Source organism: Cherax quadricarinatus, chromosome 4 (assembly GCF_038502225.1).
Source record: "Cherax quadricarinatus isolate ZL_2023a chromosome 4, ASM3850222v1, whole genome shotgun sequence".
Classification (NCBI taxonomy): domain Eukaryota; kingdom Metazoa; phylum Arthropoda; class Malacostraca; order Decapoda; family Parastacidae; genus Cherax; species Cherax quadricarinatus.
Genome location: NC_091295.1, coordinates 7,393,450 through 7,415,222, shown reverse-complemented (window position 1 = coordinate 7,415,222; position 21,773 = coordinate 7,393,450). Strand labels below are relative to the sequence as shown.

General features: G+C 40.4%; 1 protein-coding gene across 1 annotated transcript in view; it reads right to left on the bottom strand.

The window, feature by feature from the left end:
* PNPase (polyribonucleotide nucleotidyltransferase 1) overlaps positions 1 to 21,773 on the bottom strand; it is a 132,427-nt gene that overhangs the window by 7,175 nt on the left and 103,479 nt on the right. The window contains exons 10-11 of the mRNA XM_053770381.2: positions 7,232 to 7,543; positions 6,695 to 6,925 (exon numbers count right to left, since the gene is read on the bottom strand). Of these exons, the coding sequence (XP_053626356.2) occupies positions 6,695 to 6,925; positions 7,232 to 7,543 (543 nt within the window). The remainder of the gene's footprint in view (positions 1 to 6,694; positions 6,926 to 7,231; positions 7,544 to 21,773) is intronic.

The window sequence follows — 21,773 nt, the reverse complement described above, 5'->3', positions numbered from 1 at the left end:
GTACTGGCACCTGAACATACTACTGGAATGAAAAAAGTTCGTTAACCGGGGGTCCACTGTACTTTATTATCCCTTAACTATTAAGCCATTTTTACAAACTTATAATGCATGTTTGTATTACTAACTGTACTACTGCATATTAATAATAATGAAAATGAACTTAATTACAAACTTGAAAATGTATGATAGATGGTATCATAAATTGATGTAAGATTGTCATAAATTGTACTACCTCATATTAACAATAGAGTGAAGACTGACTGTTTGTATTCTATCACTCTTCACCTGTCTAGACTTAAGTAGTCTATAAGTATTAGGTTAAATCTGCCCAAAATGCCTAGGCATGATAGTGGCTTTCTTTGCTCCATTCATACTATATATAAGCACACATTGTAACCTTAACAAAGAAATAAATATTTTATTTTATTTAAACTATGGTTTACAGGCAGGAAACAAGATTGTCATGGAAACACGACAATCTTCAATATGGGATGATGTTCTTTCACTACATCAAAAAATTCATGTGATACAAATACAATGATGACAGACACTAAATGGGAGGTGGGGATAAAAAAAAAATTATATATCTAGTTGTAGTTTGTTCAAGAAACCACATGTGTATCTCTCAACAAGTCTCTTCTAAGGTAAGGGGGGATATAAATGAAGTATGCAAACGGAAGGCACATATAAATTGGACATATAAAAAGCGTAGGGAGGATATCTAACCAGAAGTAACTCAAAATAATGGATTAAAGTTTGATAAAATTGGACTTAGAAAGGATATAGGAATTGGCCTAGGAAAGGTTGGAGGGAGGGGGTAAAGGAGGGTTTGTATGTGAGGGGCTTGGACTTCCAGCAAGGAGTGAATGGAGACAAATGGTTTTTAATACTTGACGTGCTGTTGGAGTGTGAGCAAAGTAACATTTATGAAGGGATTCAGGGAAACTGGCAGGCCGGACTTGAGTTCTGGAGATGGGAAGTACAGTGTCTGCACTCTGAAGGAGGGGTGTTAATGTTGCAGTTTTATAAACTAGTGTAAAGCATCCCTCTGGCAAGACAGTGATGGAGTGAATGATGATGAAAGTTTTTCTTTTTCAGGCCACCCTGCCTTGGTTGGAATTGATCAATGTGTTGATAAATAAAAAAAAATAGGAAAATAATGGTTTGATAAAAGAGTTGTCAATGAGTTACATAAATTGCTAAGTAGAAGTATCAAAGCTAACAAACTGGGTAGCTTAAAAAAGGGGGGAGAAGGTGGAGAAGTATGAGAGAGAAAGATTGGACTGAAATACAGTTTGAGTTAGAGACTGGAACTACAAAGTAATTAGAGGGGTGGGGGGGAGTAGGGTTGTAGAGGTTGGATACTGGAATTAGAAGGGAATCTAAAATAGAAGCAGCATAAATATCAGGAGTTACAAATAAAAGGAAATTAGAAAGAGTTATATTGTTGAATCTGGAATCTGAAATTGGAAAGCTTAGTACAGTGGACCCCCGGTTAGCGATGCCATCAGTATCCGATAAATCCGGTATTCGATGAATTGTATCGCAAAAATTTTGCCTCGATTCCCGTTACAAAACCTGGTACACGTGATTCGTCTGAGACATGTCCACGTGTGGCCTGAACTGCCCCGTGTGTGCCAGTGTTTATAAGCCAGCCAGTGTGCTCGCATCTAAGAATACATTCGGTACATTCCATATTATCACAGTGTTTTTGGTGCTTGTTTCTGCAAAATAAGTCACCATGGGCCCCAAGAAAGCTTCTAGTGCCAAACCCTTCAAGACCAAGGGTGCTAATGACTATTGAAATGAAGAAAGAGATAATTGCAAAGTACGAAAGTGGAGTGTGTGTGTCGGAGCTGGCCAAGGTGTATACAAAACCCCAATCAACCATCTCTACTATAGTGACCAGGAAAATGGCAATCAAGGAAGCTGTTGTTGCAAAAGGTGCAACTGTGATTACGAAACAGCGACCGCAAGTGTTAGAAAATGCTGGGAGACTGTTATTGGTGTGGATAAATGAAAAACAGATAGCAGGAGATAGCATCTCTCAAGTGATCATTTGTGAAAAGGCTAGGCAGTTGCATGACGATTTGGTAAAGAAATTGCCTGCAAGTAGTGGTGATGTGAGTGAATTTAAGACCAGCAAAGGTTGGTTTGAAAGATTTAAGAATTGTAGTGGCATACATAGTGTGATTAGGCATGGTGAGGCTGCCAGTTTGGACCAAAAAGCAGTTGAAAAATATGTGAAGGAATTCAAGGATTACATAGACAGTGAAGACTTGAAACCTGAAAAAGTGTTTAACTGCGACGAAACAGGCCTGTTTTGGAAGAAATTGCCAAGCAGGACCTACATTACTCAGGAGGAAAAGGCACTCCCAGGACATAAGCCTATGAAAGATAGGCTCAATCTTCTGATGTGTGCCAATGCTAGTGGTGATTGCAAAGTGAAGCCTTTATTGGTGTATCACTCAGAAACTCCCAGGGCATTCAGGCAAAAGAATATCCTCAAGGCTAATTTGTGTGCTGTGGAGGGCAAACAGTAAGGAATGGGTCACTAGGGACTTTTTCTATGACTGGTTACACCATGCATTTGCCCCCAATGTGAAAAATTATCTAATTGAAAAGAAATTAGATCTAAAGTGCCTCCTGGTATTAGACAATGCCCCTGGTCATCCTACAGACTTGGCAGAGCGACTTTCTGGGGACATGAGCTTCACTGAGGTCAAGTTTTTGCCTCCTAATACCACTCCTCTCCTGCAGCCCATGGACCAGCAGGTCATTTCCAACTTCAAGAAACTGTACACAAAAGCTATGTTTGAAAGGTGCTTTGAAGTGACCACAGACACTCTATTGACTCTAAAGGAGTTTTGGAAGGATCACTTTAATATCCTCAATTGTGTAAACCTTATAGGTAAGGCTTGGGAGGGAGTGACTAAGAGGACCTTGAACTCTGCCTGGAAAAAACTGTGGCCAGAATGTGTAGACAAAAGGGATTTCGAAGGGTTTGAGGCTAACCCTGGGAATCCTATGCCAGTTGAGGAATCCATTGTGGCATTGGGGAAGTCCTTGGGGTTGGAGGTTAGTGGGGAGGATGTGGAAGAGTTGGTGGAGGAGGACAGTGATGAACTAACCACTGATGAGCTGCTAGATCATCTTCAACAGCAAGAGGCCAGACCTGAGGAAACTGCTTCGGAGGAGGGGAGGGAGAAATTGAAGAAGTTGCCTACTTCAAAGATTAGGGAAATGTGTGCAAAGTGGCTTGAAGTGCAAAGTTTTTTTGATGAAAATCACCCTCACACAGCTACTGCAAGCCGTGTTGGCAACCTGTACAATGACACTGTTGTGAACCACTTTAGGAAAGTCATACAGGAACGAGAGGTACAGGCCTCTATGGACAGATATGTTGTGCGACAGAAGTCCAGTGACTCAAGCTGGTCCTAGTGGCATTAAAAGAAGAAGGGAAGTAACCCCGGAAAAGGACTTGCTACCGCAAGTCCTAATGGAAGGGGATTCCCCTTCTAAACAATAGGTTCGACATTCTCCCCTCCTCCCATCTCATCAATCATCACCAGATCTTCATCTTCATTAAAGGTAAGTGTCATGTATTCTATTGTTAGTAGAGTACATACTACAAACTGTGCATGTCTTCAGTTTGTGTGCATTAAACTTAATATTTCATGTGGTAAAAGTTTTTTTTTTCATACTTTTGGGTGTCTTGCATGGATTAATTTGATTTCCATTATTTCTTATGGGGAAAATTGATTCACTTTCCAATAATTTTGGTTTACTATGAGCTCTCAGGAACGGATTAATATTGCAAACCGGGGCTCTACTGTATTAGAGAGAATATGACTGAAGTGTACAAATGGAAACTGAAATAAAATGGATATAGATATGGGTTATAAATACTGCAGTGAGGAGGAGGCTGGAGGCAGTGGAGATGTCGTGTCTAAGGGAAATGTGTGGTGTAAATATTATGCAAAAAATTCGTAAAGTGGAAATTAGGATGAGGTGTGGAGTTACTAAAAGTATTAGTCAGAGGGCTGAAGAGAGGTTGTTGAGATAGTCTGGTCATTTAGAGAGAATGGAACAAAGTAGAATGACTTGGAGAGCATATTAATCTGAAGGGGAAGGAAGGAGGGGTAGGGGTCGTCCTCGAAAAGGTTGGAGGGAAGGGGTAAAGGAGGTTTTGTGGGCAAGGGGCCTGGACTTACAGCAAGCGTGCATGAGCGTGTTAGATAGGAGCGAATGGAGACAGATGATTTTAGGGACCTGATGAGCTGTTCGAGTGTGAGCAGGGTAATATTTTGTGAAGGGATTCAGGGAAACCGGTTAGCCGGACTTAAGTCCTGGAAATGGAAAGTACAGTCTCTGCACTTTAACCCCTTGACTGTCGTAACCCCCAATCCTGAGGTATCTCCTGGTGTCGCAAAGTTCCCCCCCCCTCCCCCCCCCAAAAAAAAAAAATTCTTATGAAATCATAGACTGTAATGACGCCAAAAAAATGACATTTGATGGAAAACTGACGGAATTACGCTCTCATGAAGTTAGCGGCCTCAGCAATATTTACAAATCGGCAATTTCACCCAGTTTGAGCCCTATTTTGGGCTAATTCCATTGTTCCAGTTGACCAAACTCATAGCTATTTCTTTAGAACTCCATTTTTTTTATCGATTTAGTACAAGAAACTGCCCATTTACCAATTTCAACTACCCAATAACGTGGTCAGAAATTTGAAATTTGGCCAATTTCATGAAAATTAAAAAAATATGACAATTTCAAAATAAGGTCCAGAATGAGCAATACAGACATTCCTGGCTCTAAAATAACATTTTCTTTGTTCATCAGTCATGTCTCCAGGCCCCTCTGATATTACTCTTGCTTTCTATTTTGAATTTTTATTCAAACAAAAAATAGAAGATTTACTGTTATGCAGACTACTGCAATACTGTAATAATTGTACAAATAATGTCAGCCCTTTCATGACTGCATATTAGAATGGCTAGTTGGACATTTATTGGACAATGACATCATTTGTTTACTTTTGAACATTGGCAAAAATCAAACATTTCCCCTACTTTGAGCTCCATTTCCAGGTTCTTTTTGTAGTAAAACCAATTAAAATCACCTCCATTTCTATAATATGTTTTCAATTATATCAAATGGGACCAAGAAAACGAGAATACAATCATAAATACTATATGAAAATAGACCACAAATTCGGCATTTTAATTAAGAAAAATGGTCGGAGTTTTTTTTTCTCATTATGCACTGCGTGCTCCAGGATTTTTATATGGTGCACACTGACCACACAGACCCATTCTGTTGCATGTGGACTACCAGCTTTCTCCTGCTTGATTTGAAGCCGCTAGAGTTTATGAGTACAGTGGACCCCCGGTTAACGATATTTTTTCACTCCAGAAGTATGTTCAGGTGCCAGTAGTGACCGAATTTGTTCCCATAAGGAATATTGTGAAGTAGATTAGTCCATTTCAGACCCCCAAACATACACATACAAATGCACTTACATAAATACACTTACATAATTGGTCGCATTCGGAGGTGATTGTTATGCGGGGGTCCACTGTATATATACGTCAAACACGGCACCTCGTAAGACGTATATATACGACTGAAACAGTCAAATGGTTAAATGAGGGGTTTGGGATATCAGCAGTTTGGAGAGACATCTAAACTGCTGTATCTGAGTGCCTCTGCAAATTATTATTATTATTATTATTATTATTATTATTATTATTATTATAATAATCAAAAAGAAGCGCTAAGCCACAAGGGCTATGCAGCACCCCTGCAAAGACATTGATTATGTATGAGTGATGGTGAAAGTTTTGAATAATGATGAAAGTTTTTTTCTTTCTTTTTGGGTCACCCTGCCTCAGTGGGAAATGACCAATATGTTAAAAAAAAAAAAGATAATATTCTGAAAATATATACCCAAGAGAGGACTCAGGACAGTGGACATAGGACTGACAAAAATAGGCTCAGGAAGGATATAGGCTAGCACCTAACTGAATGAAACAAGCAGGTTGGACAGGTATATGAGTGGATGAGGTTGGGTATAAGTTGAACTTGCCTAATATGGGCCAGTAAGATGTCCCAGGAAGGACTGAAGAGAGGGTGGTGCAAAGGAAAATTTCAGTGATAAAGACTTGACTATCTAGCAGGTATTTATGAACTGTTAGATCTGAGTGGTGTGTTTTTAGGGGTATGAACAAGATAACATTTTTAAAGGGATTCAACTAAACTGGCTAGTCAGACTTACAGTTCTAAAGGTGAGAAGTACAGTGCTGGCACTCTGAAGTATGGGTGAGGATGTTGCAGTTCAGAGGATAATTTGAACTGTGATGTCTGTGCACTTCAGATAAAACAGTCATTGCTGGTACAATAATGAATAAATTTCCTTCCTTGGTTCAACATACCTTGGTGGATAATAGCTAATATGGTAGGAAAGCAACAGTTTTGAGCATGGGAAATCTAATGAGGGTATTTTCAACAAAATCCTATGGCTGGTTTTTGATTCAGGGGTTATGACCTAAGCCAAAACAAAATTTGCACTGAAAAAACTTGTAAATAGAAGACCCTTTAATAAAATAATTATGTAACAGAAATCAGTGAATCTGTAAGGCTGGATGACTATATTTTATCCACAAGTTTATGACAATTGTCAACTTACTTTTTTTGTGTCTAATTGTGAATTATGAAGTAAAACTGGTGACATGTCATCATAGAGTGTCACCATAACACCTTGGGGTCGAAGTTCAACAATTGTAGAAGTATAAATACTACCAAACTCTAAGGCAGGTGCCTGATCACTGAGCAATTCCGTTAGGGCCTCTTTTGCTTCCTCCAAAGCTGACTGATTGGGTGCAAAGACTGACAGTGTACCATCCTCCTGCCATGTCAGCTGGGAAAAAAATATATAAAATATTTATTGTTAAATAATATAAAACATTCATTCAATTAGCAAGTTTAGTGACTATGCATTCAGTTTATTGTATGACTGTACTGTTATGAAGAAAAAACTAGCAGAGAGGTGCAATGCTCACACATTTTAAATATAATTTTTTTTATTATGGATCACATACCCTTTCCTAAACACTTAAGAACAACCAGTATACTCAATTTATATATCCTCTAATACATGTATCTTAGAATTAATGATTTGTTTCATTTCTATTTAGACTTCAGATTTTGTTGTAGTAGCATTTACCTGAACTCCAGTCTCTGACTGCACTCGCCGAATATGCATGCCACCAGGGCCCATGACTCTGCTCCTCTTATGGGCTGGTACATCTATCTTTTCTAATGAAGGCATTGTCTCTTTCTTCTGTTCACGAGGTTGAGCTATAGTGTCCCTCATAATAGTCAGAATAGTTGCTTTTCCATCTGTGGCTCGTTGTATTGCCTCCATCACTACTTTCAAAGGAATTCCCGGGACTTTTACATCTGCCTGAAGTGCTGTAATACCTTTAGAAGTTCCTGCCAGTTTGAAGTCCATATCTCCCATGTAGTCTTCTATACCCTGTTACAAATAATAAAATATATTATGGTAACACACACCCACACAGGTTCATCACTTTTTGTCAATATGCCATAGAAACATAACCCAGAATAATTAGCACTCTTACTCTTCAAAGATATACTAGTACATACAAGCCAAGTTTGAAAATTAATTAGTTTAACTTGGCCACTTAAATCTTTGTGAAATCTACAGATTTCAACAAAACAGCCATGACTGAAGGCTGAAACAATAACAAGGCCAGAGAAAATAATGGAGTTCAAAAATTAACCAGGAAAAGAAAAACTGAAAAACAATAGAATTTCAAAGAATGGTTGGTCCTTCAAATGAGGGACAAGAACTGAGTAAAAGTAGCCAAGGAAACTACAAAATTAAACAGAAAAGTGAAAGATGTACAAGAAAGGACTACCATACATATACTAAAAGGACAAGGGCAAATAACCATAATTTATTCAAGGAAACTGTGGATATACATTCTTTCTTTCTTTCAACACACTGGCCATATCCCACTGAAGCAGGGTGGCTCAAGATGAAAAACAAAATTTTCTCTTTTTATCTTTTAGAAAGGGTTACTAGTCCATTGCTCCCGACATGTTAGTTGCCTCTTATGACAAGTATGGCTTACGGAGGAAGAATTCTGTTCCACTTTCCCATGGAAATAAGAGGAAATAAACAAGAACAAGAACTAGTTAGAAAATAGAAGAAAACCCAGAGGGGTGTGTGTATATATATATATATGCTTGTACATGAATGTGTAGTGTGACCCAAGTGTAAGTAGAAGTAGCAAGATGTACCTGAAATCTTGCATGTTGATGAGACAGAAAAAAAGACACCAGCAATTCTACCATCATATAAAACAATTACAGGCTTTTGTTTTACACTCACTTGGCAGTATGGTAGTACCTCCCTGAGTGGTTACTGTCTACCAACCTACTACCTAAAATGGATATACATAATGGTTAAATTATCTTTGTGTTAAGGGAGACTATGGTCTCTATTAATGCTCTGAGGAGCACTGGATGGGGATTCGCAGGTCATTGTTGTTCAGATGCCATGCCAAGTGCGCTTCCATGTGTTTGCCATGCATGGAGATCTACTTTTGCTGTGCAAGATAATTTATATTGCACTCTGCACTTCTGCTTCTCTGAAAGTTAAGTTTACCACTAGAGTTGATCCATTGATGGGCAACACACATCTTTAGTATGTAGAGATAAAACAGGGGATTCAGTGCTGGCTTCCCCAGAATTGATCAACTGGTCAAATTTCCTAACACCCTTGTGACTCATCTGTACTTTTATATTCCCGCACTTGCACTCTGGTTACTGTTTGCTTTGAAATTTAATGAACTTGTAAAATTCATATTCATGTTGAGGAAAATATTACTGCAGACAATCAAGTGGGTTCAGGATGGCTTTCCATAACCTAGGTGCAACTTAGTTGTGACAATGGTTAAGCTTTTATACAGTGGAACCTTTACTTACAAGTTTAATCTGTTCCGTGACCTTGCTTGCATCTGGATTTGCTCATTTGCAAAGTCAATTTTCCTCATTTAAATTAAATGAAATTGAATTAATCCGTTCCCGTGGAATTCTAGGCACGACAAAATACTACTTCAATAATTTCCCTAATATCAACTCTACGGCATATTTATCCATCACAATTAATCTAATATGACATAATAAACAATATAAAAAACATAGAAACCTGATATATAATCTAGAATGAATAAAATGTCATTATGTGACAGGTGGAGGCGGCCACAACCGCTCCCGCATTGTTGTGGTAATCACTACCATCTAGTGACGGCTTTTTTAAGCCATCTATTATTATAATTATTATTATATAGTACAGTGGTCCCTCGTTTTTCGTAATTAATCCGTTCCTGGAAGTGTGACTATTATCAAAATTGACGATATTTGAATCCATTTTCCCCATGAGAAATAATGTAAATCCAATTAATTCGTTCCAGACACCCAGAAGTATCAACAACTATTTTTTTTTTTTTACCTTAAAGACAGATTTACATGCACAAAATAATGAACATTCAACATGACAGTTACCTTCATTGAAGGCTGTTGTTGATGAATGGAAGACAGGGAGGAGGAGAGAGGGAAGAGAGGTTATTGTATGGAAGGGGAATCCCCCTCCATAAGGACTCTAGGTCACTTCAGGGGTCACTTCCCTAACTTAAATATAGATTTACATGCAGAAAAGAATGCCAAATAAATGTAAAGCACTAATAAAATGTATAAATGAACATTTAACATCACCTTACATTTATTGAAGACTTTTGCTGGTGTATGGCAGATGAGGCAGAGGGAGGGGAGGCGAGTTTATTGTTGGAGAATATGACACTAATATCAACTCTACAGCTTATTTATCTATCACAATTCAACTAATATGACATAATAAACATAATAACATAGAAACATGGAATATACTCTAGAATGAAAATAAGTCATTATGTACGTCACGAGAGGTGCTGTGTTGTGTTGTTGGGTGTATAAGGGCCACTGAGAGCATAAGCCGTCCACAATGGTGGTGAAGCAGCAGCTGAGGCGGTGGTGTTTTCTGTAGTTGGTAGAATTGCTGAATCACTGAAGAAGGCACCCTCTACCACCATCACAACCACAACCACTACTACCCTCTACCACCATCACTACCACCTTCTACCACTATCACAACTGCTACCACCATCACTACCACCTACCACCATCGCTACTACCGTCTACCACTATCACAACTGCTAGCACCCTCTACCACCATCACTACCACCCTCTACCACCATCACTACCACCCTCTACCACCATTGCTACCACCCTCTACCACTATCACAACTGCTAGCACCCTCTACCACTATCACAACTGCTAGCACCCTCTACCACTATCACAACTGCTAGCACCCTCTACCACTATCACAACTGCTAGCACCCTCTACCACTATCACAACTGCTAGCACCCTCTACCACCATCACTACCACCCTCTACCACTATCACAATTGCTAGCACTCTCTACCACTATCACAACTGCTAGCACCCTCTACCACCATCACTACCACCCTCTACCACTATCACAACTGCTAGCACCCTCTACCACCATCGCTACCACCCTCTACCACTCTCACAACCGCTACCACCCTCTACCACCATCACTACCACCGTCTACCACTATCACAACTGCTAGCACCCTCTACCACCATCACTACCACCCTCTACCACCATCACTACCACCCTCTACCACTATCACAACTGCTAGCACCCTCTACCACCATTGCTACCACCCTCTACCACTATCACAACTGCTAGCACCCTCTACCACTATCACAACTGCTAGCACCCTCTACCACTATCACAACTGCTAGCACCCTCTACCACCATCACTACCACTGTCTACCACTATCACAACTGCTAGCACCCTCTACCACCATCACTACCACCCTCTACCACTATCACAATTGCTAGCACTCTCTACCACTATCACAACTGCTAGCACCCTCTACCACCATCGCTACCACCCTCTACCACTATCACAACTGCTAGCACCCTCTACCACCATCGCCACCACCCTCTACCACTATCATAACTGCTAGCACCCTCTACCACCATCGCTACCACCCTCTACCACTCTCACAACTGCTAGCACCCTCTACCACTATCACAACTGCTAGCACCCTCTACCACTATCACAACCGCTAGCACCCTCTACCACCATCACTACCACCCTCTACCACTATCACAATTGCTAGCACCCTCTACCACTATCACAGCTGCTAGCACCCTCTACCACTATCACAACTGCTAGCACCCTCTACCACCATCACTACCACTATCACAACTGCTAGCACCCTCTACCACTATCACAACTGCTAGCACCCTCTACCACTATTACAACTGCTTCCACTCTACCACCACCACCTTCATATTTTTCTACATACTTTTTCTTAAATTATATGTGTTTCTCACATTCTTTACCAAAGGGCTGGCACTAGAAGCTTTCTTTGGAGCCATGGTGACTTATTTAGCAGTTGCAAGCACTAAAACGAATGGAATATTATGAAATGTATCGTATAAACTCATGGGATCATCCTCACTCACTGATAAACAATGGCACACTGGCTGGGAATGGAGTGTGAGGTGGCTCGGGGCTGTGTGTACGCATTCCAGACAAACTACTATTTGCGAGTCAAACGGCGATTCGCGAGCCAATGTTTTGACGAAAATGTTACGATTTTCGAAAATTAAGACTATCGAGCCGTATGATTATTGAGGGACCACTGTACATTATTATTATATGTATTATATTATTATTATTATTATTAGTATTATACTATTATTATATTATTTGTAGTAGGTTGGTAAACAGCATCCACCCAAGGAGGTACTACCATCCTGCCGAGTGAGTGTAAAACGTAAGCCTGTAATTGTTTTACGATGGTAGAATTGCTGGTGTCTTTTTTCTGTCTCATAAACATGCAAGATTTCAGGTACGTCTTGATATCTCTACTTACACTTAGGTCACACTACACATTCGTGTTATATTATGTGTGTACAGTAGTGTAGAAGAATTAAACCACTATAATGTACCTTACTGCATGTTCTTTACACTGCCATGATTTAAACACATGATTTGTAGATCATAAAGAACTATAAAATTTATACATGTTTATGTATACACACTCATCTGAATTTTCTTTGATTTTATCTTAATAGTTCTTGTTCTTATGGCTTTTCCTTTTATATCCATGAGGAAGTGGAATAAGAATCTTTCCTCCATAAGCCATGCGTGTTGCAAAAGTCAACTAAAATGCCGGGAACAATGGGCTAGTAACCCCTTTTCCCATATAGCCTACTAAAAAGAAAAAGAAAACCATCCAAGTGGGATGTTTGAATGTGCATGGATGTTGTGCGAATGATAAGAAAGAGATGATTGTGGATGTTATGAATGAGAAACTGGATGTCCTGACTTCAAAGTGAAACAAAGCTGAAGGGGGTGGGAGAGTTTCAGTGGGGAGAAATAAATGGGATTAGGTCAGGGGTTTCAAATAGAGTTAGAGCTAAAGAAGGAGTAGCAATAATGTTGAAGGATAAGTTATGGCAGGAAAAGGGGGAATGTAAATGTATTAATTCAAGGATTATGTTGAGTAAATTAAGGGTTGGATGTGAAAAGTGAGTTTTAGAAATCATTTATGAACCTGGAGAAGAAAGAAGTGTAGAGGAGAGAGAGAGAGATTTTGGAAAATGTTGAGTGAGTGCATGGGGAGTTTTGAACCAAGTATGAGAGTACTTGTGGTTGGGGATTTCAATGCTAAAGTGGGTACAAATGTTGTGGAGGGAGTAGTAGGTAAATTTGGGGTGCCAGGGGTAATTGAAAATGGGGAGCCTTTAACTGTTAACTGTCCAAACGTAGATCTACATTCTTACCGCTAGCGCTCCGAACATAGATCTACGTTTTATTTTTCCTGGCTTCAAATTTGGTGCGATAGGCCTAAGTGGCCCAGACACGAGATAATGGATCTGCACACTCAGTGTGCTCCATATGAAAAACATCAGGGATGCCTGAGTACCACATGGTAGCACCAGTTACATTCAGCTCAATCTTGGGTCAACATCTTGGCACACCCTCGTGATTCACTCACACCTCATCATATTAACATTCTCTTATTTGAGGAAAGTGGTATAGAACGTGAGTTTGGTGGAGTTGACACCAATGTAGCCACTAATGATCAAGGAATTAGTGAAAATATCAACGATAACCCAGATGACCCTCAGCCCATCACCTCTGGGGTGGCCAGTGTGGCCATGCCAGATCCCCAGCCAAGCACTTCTGGGGTGACTAGTGTGGCCACACCAGACCCTGGGCCAAGCACTTCTGGGATGGCCAGTGTGGCCACACAAGACCCTGGGCCAAGCACTGCGTGCTGTAGAATTTTTTTTATATGGTGCACACTGACCACACAGACCCATTCTCTCTCATGTAGGTCTACCAGCTTTCTCCCGCTTGATTTGAAGCCGCTAGAATTTACGGGTGTAAATACGTCCGAAACAGTGGCACGTAAGACGTATATATATGACCAAAACAGTCAAAGGGTTAATGAGATTTGGTGATTATTATTATCATTACCAATATGACATCTCGAGACATAAGACACTTACTGATTTTAACCCTTTGACTGTTTCGGTCGTATATACATGTATATGTCTTACGAGCCAGTGTGATTGACGCATATATACTCATAAATTCTAGTGGCTTCAAATCAAGCAGGAGAAAGCTGTAGGCCCACATGTGAGAGAACGGGTCTGTGTGGTCAGTGTGCACCATATAAAAAAAAATCCTACAGCACGCAGTGCATAATGAGAAAAAAAAAAACTCCGACCTTTTTTTAATTAAAATGCCAACTTTGTGGTCTATTTTCGTATAGTATTTGTGGTTGTATTTTCATTTTCTTGGTCTCATTTGATAGAATGGAAACATATTATAGAAATAGAGGTGATTTTGATTGGTTTTACTATGAAAAGAACCTTGAAATGGAGCTCAAAGTAGGGGAAATGTTTGATTTTTGCTGATGTTCAAAAGTAAACAAATGATGTCATTGTCCAATAAATGTCCAAGTAGCCATTCTAATATGCAGTCATGAATGGGTTGACATTATTTATACAATTATTACAGTATTGCAGTAGTCTGCATAACAGTAAATCTTCCATTTTTTGTTTGAATAAAAATTCAAAATAGAAAGCAAGAATAATATCAGAGGGCCCTGGAGACGTGACTGATGAACAAAGAAAATGTAATTTTAGAGCCAGGAATGTCTGCATTGCTCCTTCTGGACCCTATTTTGAAATTGTCATATTTTTTAATTTTCATGAAATTGGCCAAATTTCAAATTTCTGACCACGTTATTGGGTAGTTGAAATCGGTAAATGGGCAGTTTCTTGTACTCAATCGATAGAAAAAGTGGAATTCTAAAGAAATAGCTATGAGTTTGGTCGACTGGAACAATGGAATTAGCCAAAAGTATGGCTCAAAGTGGGTGAAATCGCTGATTCGTAAATATTGCCAAGGTCGTCAACTTTGCAAGAGCGTAATTCCGTCAGTTTTCTATCAAATTTCGTTCTTTTGGTGTCATTAAAATTGGGAAAAGATTCTTTATCATTTCATAAGATTTTTTTTGGGGGGGGGGGGGGATTTTGCGACACCAGGAGACACCTCAGGATTTGGGGTTGTGACAGTCAAGGGGTTAATGTGTACCTGCACGCCAGCACAGTGTTTAAGTTTATTTAGGTACAGGTATACATAAGTATAATTATCAGAGTATATATAAAATATGAAATAACTTTTAAAAACACTTGAAATTTTGGAGTTTCCAAACATAATGGAGAGACTTAATGCTTATGGATCTCATGGAGAATGTAAACAAACCAGGTGGGGCACGGTGACCATATTAGAAAGTCAGGTAGGGGAGCCGTATAGAGAGTTTTGGCCATAATTTGAAATGACCGTATTAGTGGAACGCCGTAAAGCGGGACCCTACTGTATATGCATTTTATCACTCTATGGAGCTTTAAGCATCATCATAGTATATAATATGTGGGTGGGGATGGTTAGGAGGGCTACCACATCTAACTTCTTAGAGTAAATACTACTCACCTTTTGCCCTACATTAAGACTACGAATATTTTGAGGTAAATAATGAGTGTATGCATTTGCCCCGAATGTGAAAAATTACCTAATTGAAAAGAAATTAGACCTTAAGTGTCTCCTGGTATTAGACAATGCCCCTGGTCATCCTACAGACTTGGCAGAGCAACTTTCTGGGGACATGAGCTTCATTAAGGTCAAGTTTTTGCCTCCTAATACCACTCCTCTCCTGCAGCCCATGGACCAGCAGGTCATTTCCAACTTCAAGAAACTGTACACAAAATCTATGTTTCAAAAGTGCTTTATAGTGGCCACAGAAACTCAACTGACTCTAAAAGAGTTTTGGAAGGATCACTTTAATATCCTCAATTGTATAAACCTTATAGGTAAGGCTTGGGAGGAAGTGACTAAGAGGACCTTGAACTCTGCTTGAAAAAAACTGTGGTCAGAATGTGTAGACAAAAGGGATTTTGAAGGGTTTGAGGCTAACCCTGAGAATCCTATGCCAGTTGAGGAATCCACTGTCGCATTGGGGAAGTCCTTGAGGTTGGAGGTTAGTGGGGAGGATGTGGAAGAGTTGGTGGAGGAGGACAATGATGAACTAACCACTGATGAGCTGCTAGATCATCTTCAACAGCAAGAGGCCAGACCTGAGGAAACTGCTCTGGAGGAGGGGATAGAGAAATTGAAGAAGTTGCCTACTTCAAAGATTAAGGAAATGTGTGCAAAGTGGCTTGCCGACTGGGCTCAACATGGACGACACGGCAGGTTGTGTAGCGGGCTAGCTGCGGGATTTTCAAGGATAGCTCCTGGTCAAAGAGGCTGACCAGGTCCCTACTTAACAGAACTCAGTGTGAATGCTTTGAGAAGATACCAGAGCAGCGAACGGACATCCCAGTGCATCGTTTCAGCGTAAATAGTTGAAGTGTTGTGCAGTTTCAGAGGATTTGGTGTTGTCGAGTCAGGACCAGTCAGCGCCTCCCCCCCTCTCCGCTGGGGGGTAGGGGGAGGGCGTGTGTAGTAAACAGTGACCCTCTCATAACGCCTCACCCCTGCACGTCTTCCCCGCCTCACCCACCCAACTCCCAGCACCACTCCATCTATAGAGGGTACTTCTCCCCTAACCCACGATGTCAGCGATGGCACTGCAGGGAGTGCCGGGCTCACAGGAACTTCCACTACAGGGACAGCATCGCGGAGTTCGACCGCGAGGCAGCTGTCAGGTGTGCCACAGGCAGTGTGTACTCAGTTCCTCAAGCTTCAACATCCGTGCACACGAGGGCCTGGGATCTTCAATCAACTTGGCGTCCACCAGGACGCTGACATGTCCCTAGGGGGGCTCTCCATCGGGCTGCTAACGGAGTCACTGGCTTCTTGGCCCTCTTGGGGAGGGTCGATGGTGCTCGTGCAAGCAGCAGATCCCGGGGCAACTTGCTGCTGTTTGCAATGGCTGTCTACCGAGGAGAGACAGGCACCTAGCAACATCTGTTGTTGGGGCAATGGATGAATTCCCTGCTATGTTTGTTAACTGCTCATTACTCTGTAATTTGTCTATGATTGTAATCATGTGATAACGTGTTTATCATTCATTACCTTTGAAACTTGTCATGATTTTGACCAGCTCTACCTGGAGCTCATTACTTTTGTAAATTCTCATGATTAATGTGTTTATGATTCATTACCTTTGCAATTATTCATGAGTGTGACCAGCTCTACCTGGAGCTCATTACCTTTGTAACTTGGTCATGATTATGACCAGATCTAGTTCATTACCTTTGTAACTTGCTCAGCTATGAAAACTTTGGAGTCCAGTCCCTGGACCAATTATGTACCTCTGTAATCTTTTGACTACCGCCCACAGGATGGGTATGGGGTGCATAATAAACATATTAAACTAAACTAACTAAAGTGGCTTGAAGTGCAAACCTTTTTTGATGAAAATCACTCTGACACAGCTACTGCAAGCCGTGTTGGCAACCTGTACACTGACAATGTTGTGAACCACTTTAGGAAAGTCATAAAGGAACAAGAGGTACATGCCTCTATGAACAAAATAGTCATCCAGGTGGGGCCACGGGTTCTGCGACTCCTGGCCCTCAGCCTGAGCGGCTTCTGATTCAGCCACAGCCACTGCAGACTCTTCAACAACACCCTCAGGCAGAACAGAAACGTCTCCTCTGTTTATAGCGATAAGTGACAACACACCCTGGTGATCGCTGACACTGTAAGTTCAGGACAGTTCAGGACATTCATTAAAGGAAATGTTTCACCACGTGTGCCTTTTTCAGTACTAATACAGAGAAAACTAAGTAAGCAAGTACAGTGGAACCTTGGCTTACGAATTTAATCTGTTCCGTGACCTTGTTCGTATCCCGATTTCTTCGCATGCCGAGTCAATTTTCCTCATTTAAATTAATTGAAATGGCATTAATCCATTCCAGCAGAATTCCTGCTCTTAGGAGGCACAACAAAATACTTCAATATGATGCTAATATCAACTCTACGGCTTATTTATATATCACAATTTGTCTAATTTCACCATCATTCAAGGAATGCACAACAGGTGCATCATTGTCAGTGTTCAGCATTTCTTCGATGTCAGCTTCCTGTAACTCCATTAGCACACAGTCAAGATGAGTAAATAGAATTGTTGGTTTAGAAAGACACGTAAGCAAACACTATAACATATTTATTAGAAAACGTTTCGGTCCTGGGACCTTGATCACTTCTAACATACAGAGGTAGAAAGACATTATATATATGCGGAGAGTGAGATGTGACGCACGTGACCTGAGGAATGTCATAAGAACATAAGAATGGAGGAACACTGTAGAAGGCCTACTGGCCCATGCGAGGCAGGTCCTTATCAAAACAACCTCTGCCTATGATGAGGACCAGTAGACGATGAAATCATGTGACTCCTGTGTTGTTGGGTTGGTGCTGCTTAAGTATCATGTATGCCAATGTTTTTGAAATTTTGTAGTTTCCAGTGTTGCATTCTACAAAATTTCCAGTGTTGCGTTCTACAAAATTTCAAAAACATTGGCATACATGATACTTAAGCAGCACCAACCCAACAACACAGGAGTCACATGATTTCATCGTCTACTGGTCCTCATCATAGGCAGAGGTTGTTTTGATAAGGACCTGCCTCGCATGGGCCAGTAGGCCTTCTACAGTGTTCCTCCATTCTTATGTTCTTATGACATTCCTCAGGTCACGTGCGTCACATCTCACTCTCCGCATATATATAATGTCTTTCTACCTCTGTATGTTAGAAGTGATCAAGGTCCCAGGACCGAAACGTTTTCTAATAAATATGTTATAGTGTTTGCTTACGTGTCTTTCTAAACCAACTTGTCGGTATTTATTACCAAGGTTTATACCAAATAGAATTGTGAACGCTTATTGCTTGGGTACATTTATTCTGTTAGTGGGTTGGATCTGTGAAGGACCTGCCTAGTATGGGCCAACAGGCCTACTGCAGTGTTCCTCCTTTCTTATGTTATGTACCCATGACACAAATCATATCCAACCCCTCCCACTCATATATTTGTCCAATCTCTCTTTAACCCCTTGACTGTCACAACCCCAAATCCTGAGGTGTGTCCTGGTGTCACAAAATTCCCCCCCCCCCCCAAAAAAAAAAAAAAATTTCATATGAAATGATAGAGAATCTTTTCTCAATTGTAATGACACCAAAAGGACGAAATTTGATGGAAAACTGATGGAATTACACTCTCGTGAAGTTATTGACCTCGGCGATATTTACAAATCGGTGATTTCGCCCACTTTGAGCCCTATTTTCGGCTAATTCCATTGTTCCATTCAACCAAACTCATAGCTATTTCTTTAGAACTCCATTTTTTCAATCGATTGAGTACAAGAAACTGCCCATTTACTGATTTCAACTACCCAATAATGTGGTCAGAAATTTGCAATTTGGCCAATTTCACGAAAATTAAAAAATATGCAAATTTCAAAATAGGGTCCAGAATGAACAATGCAGACATTCCTGGCTCTAAAATAATATTTTCTTTGTTCATCAGTCCCGTCTCCAGGCCCCTCTGATATTACTCTTGCTTTCTACAGTGGACCCTCGCCTAACGAACGCATTGCATAACGTTAAATCCGCCTAGCGATACATTTTAACACAAAAATTTTGCCTCGGCTAGAGCTAAAAAACTCGCCCAACGTGATTCGTTCTGTTCGAGATGCGTCCACGTGTGGCCTGAGCGCGCCTCACTTGTCCCGTGGGTGCCAGTGTTTACAAGCCAGCCACCGCGGTCGCATCCAAACTTACATTCAGAACATTTCATATTATCACAGCGTTTTTAGTGATTGCACCTGCAAAATAAGTCACCATGGGCCCCAAGAAAGCTTCTAGTGCCAACCCTCTGATAAAAAGGGTGAGAATTAGTATGGAAATTAAGAAAGATTTTGAAGGGTTTGGGGCTAACCCTGAGACGCTTATGCCAGTTGTGGAATCCATTGTGCCTACTTCAAAGATTAAGGAAATGTGCGCTAAGTGGGTTGAACTGCAAACCTTTATGGATGAAAATCACCCTAACACAGCTATTGCAAGCCGTGCTGGTGACTATTACAATGACAATGTTATGGCCCATTTTAGACAAATCTTAAAGGAACGGGAGGTACAGAGCTCTGTGGACAGATATGTTGTGCGACATAGGTCCAGTGACTCTCAAGCTGGTCCTAGTGGCATTAAAAGAAGGGAAGTAACCCCAGAAAAGGACTTGCTACCTCAAGTCCTAATGGAAGGGGATTCCCCTTCTAAACACTAACACCATCCACACTCTCCCCTCCTCCCATCCCATCAATCACCACCAGATCTTCATTAAAGGTAAGTGTCAATTATTCTATTGTTATTAATCTATTGTTATTGTTGTTATTGTAATTATTCTATTGCATTAAACTTAATATTTCATGTGGTAAAAATTTTTTTTCATACTTTTGGGTGTCTTGCACGGATTAATTTGATTTCCATTACATATTTCTTATGGGGAAAATTAATTCGACTTTCGATATTTTCAACATTCGATGAGCTCTCAGGAACGGATTAATATTGAATGTCGAGGGTCCACTGTATAGTTCCTATATATAAAGGGAAGGGGGACAAAATAGATTGTAAAAATTATAGGGAAATAAGTTTACCGAGTATACCAGGAAAAGTGTACGGTAGGGTTATTATTGAAAGAATTAGAGGTAAGACAGAGTAGGTTTGCGTATGAGCAAGGAGGCTTTAGAGTAGGTAAGGGATGTGTAGATCAAGTGTTTACATTGAAACATATGTGTGAACAGTATTTAGATAAAGGTAGGGAAGTTTTCATTGCATTTATGGATTTAGAAAAGGCATATGATAGAGTGGATAGGGGACCAATGTGGCAGATGTTGCAAGTACAGTACGTATATGGAATAGGTAGTAAGTTACTAAATGCTGTAAAGAGTTTTTATGAGGTTAGTGAGGTTAGGGTATACAGAAGAGAGGGAGATGACTTCCCAGTAAAAGTAGGTCTTAGACAGGGATGTGTAATGTCACCATGGTAAATATATATATAGATGGGGTTGTAAAAGAAGAAAATGCTAGGGTGTTGAGGAGAGGGGTGGGATTAAATTATGGGGAATCAAATACAAAATGGGAGGTAACACAGTTACTTTTTGCTGATGATACGGTGCTTATGAGAGATTCTAAAGAAAAGTTGCAAAGGTTAGTGGACAAGTTTGGGAGGGTGTGTAAAGGTAGAAAGTTGAAAGTGAACATGGATAAGAGTAAGGTGATGAGGGTATCAAATGTTTCAGATAAAAAAAAATTGGGTATCACATTGGAGAGAAAGAGTATGGAAGAAGTGAATGTTTTTAGATATTTGGGAGTGGACGTGTCAGCAGATAGGTTTATGAAGGATGAGGCTAACCATAGAATTGATAAAGGAAAAAAGGTGAGTAGTGCATTGAGGTATATGTGGAGACAAAAAAAATTATCTTTGGAGGCAAAGAAGGGAATGTATGAAAGTATAGTGGTACCAACTCTCTTATATGGGTGTGAAGCTTGGGTTGTAAATGCTGCAGCAAGGAGGTGGTTGGAGGCAGTGGAGATGTCCTGTCTAAGGGCAATGTGTGGTGAAATATGCAGAAAATTTGGATTGTGGAAATTACGAGAAGGTGTGGAGTTAATAAAAGTATTAGTCAGAGGGCTGAAGAGGGGTTGTTAAGGTCGTTTGGTTATTTAGAGAGAATGAATGAAAGTAGAAAGGCATGGAGAGAGTATAAATCTGTAGGAGAAGGAAGGCAAGGTAGGGGTTGTCCTCGAAAAGTTGGGGGAGGGGGTAAAAGAGATTTTGTGGGTGAAGGACTTGGACTTCCAGCAAGTGTGCGTGAGCATATTAGATAGGAGTGAATAGAGACGAATGGTTTTTGGGACCTGATGAGCTGTTGGAGTGTGAGCAGGGTAATATTTAGTGAAGGAATTCAGGGAAACCAGTTATTTTTATATTGCCAGACTTATTTTATTTTATTATCATACTGGCCGATTCCCACCAAGGCAGGGTGGCCCGAAAAAGAAAAACTTTCACCATCATTCAC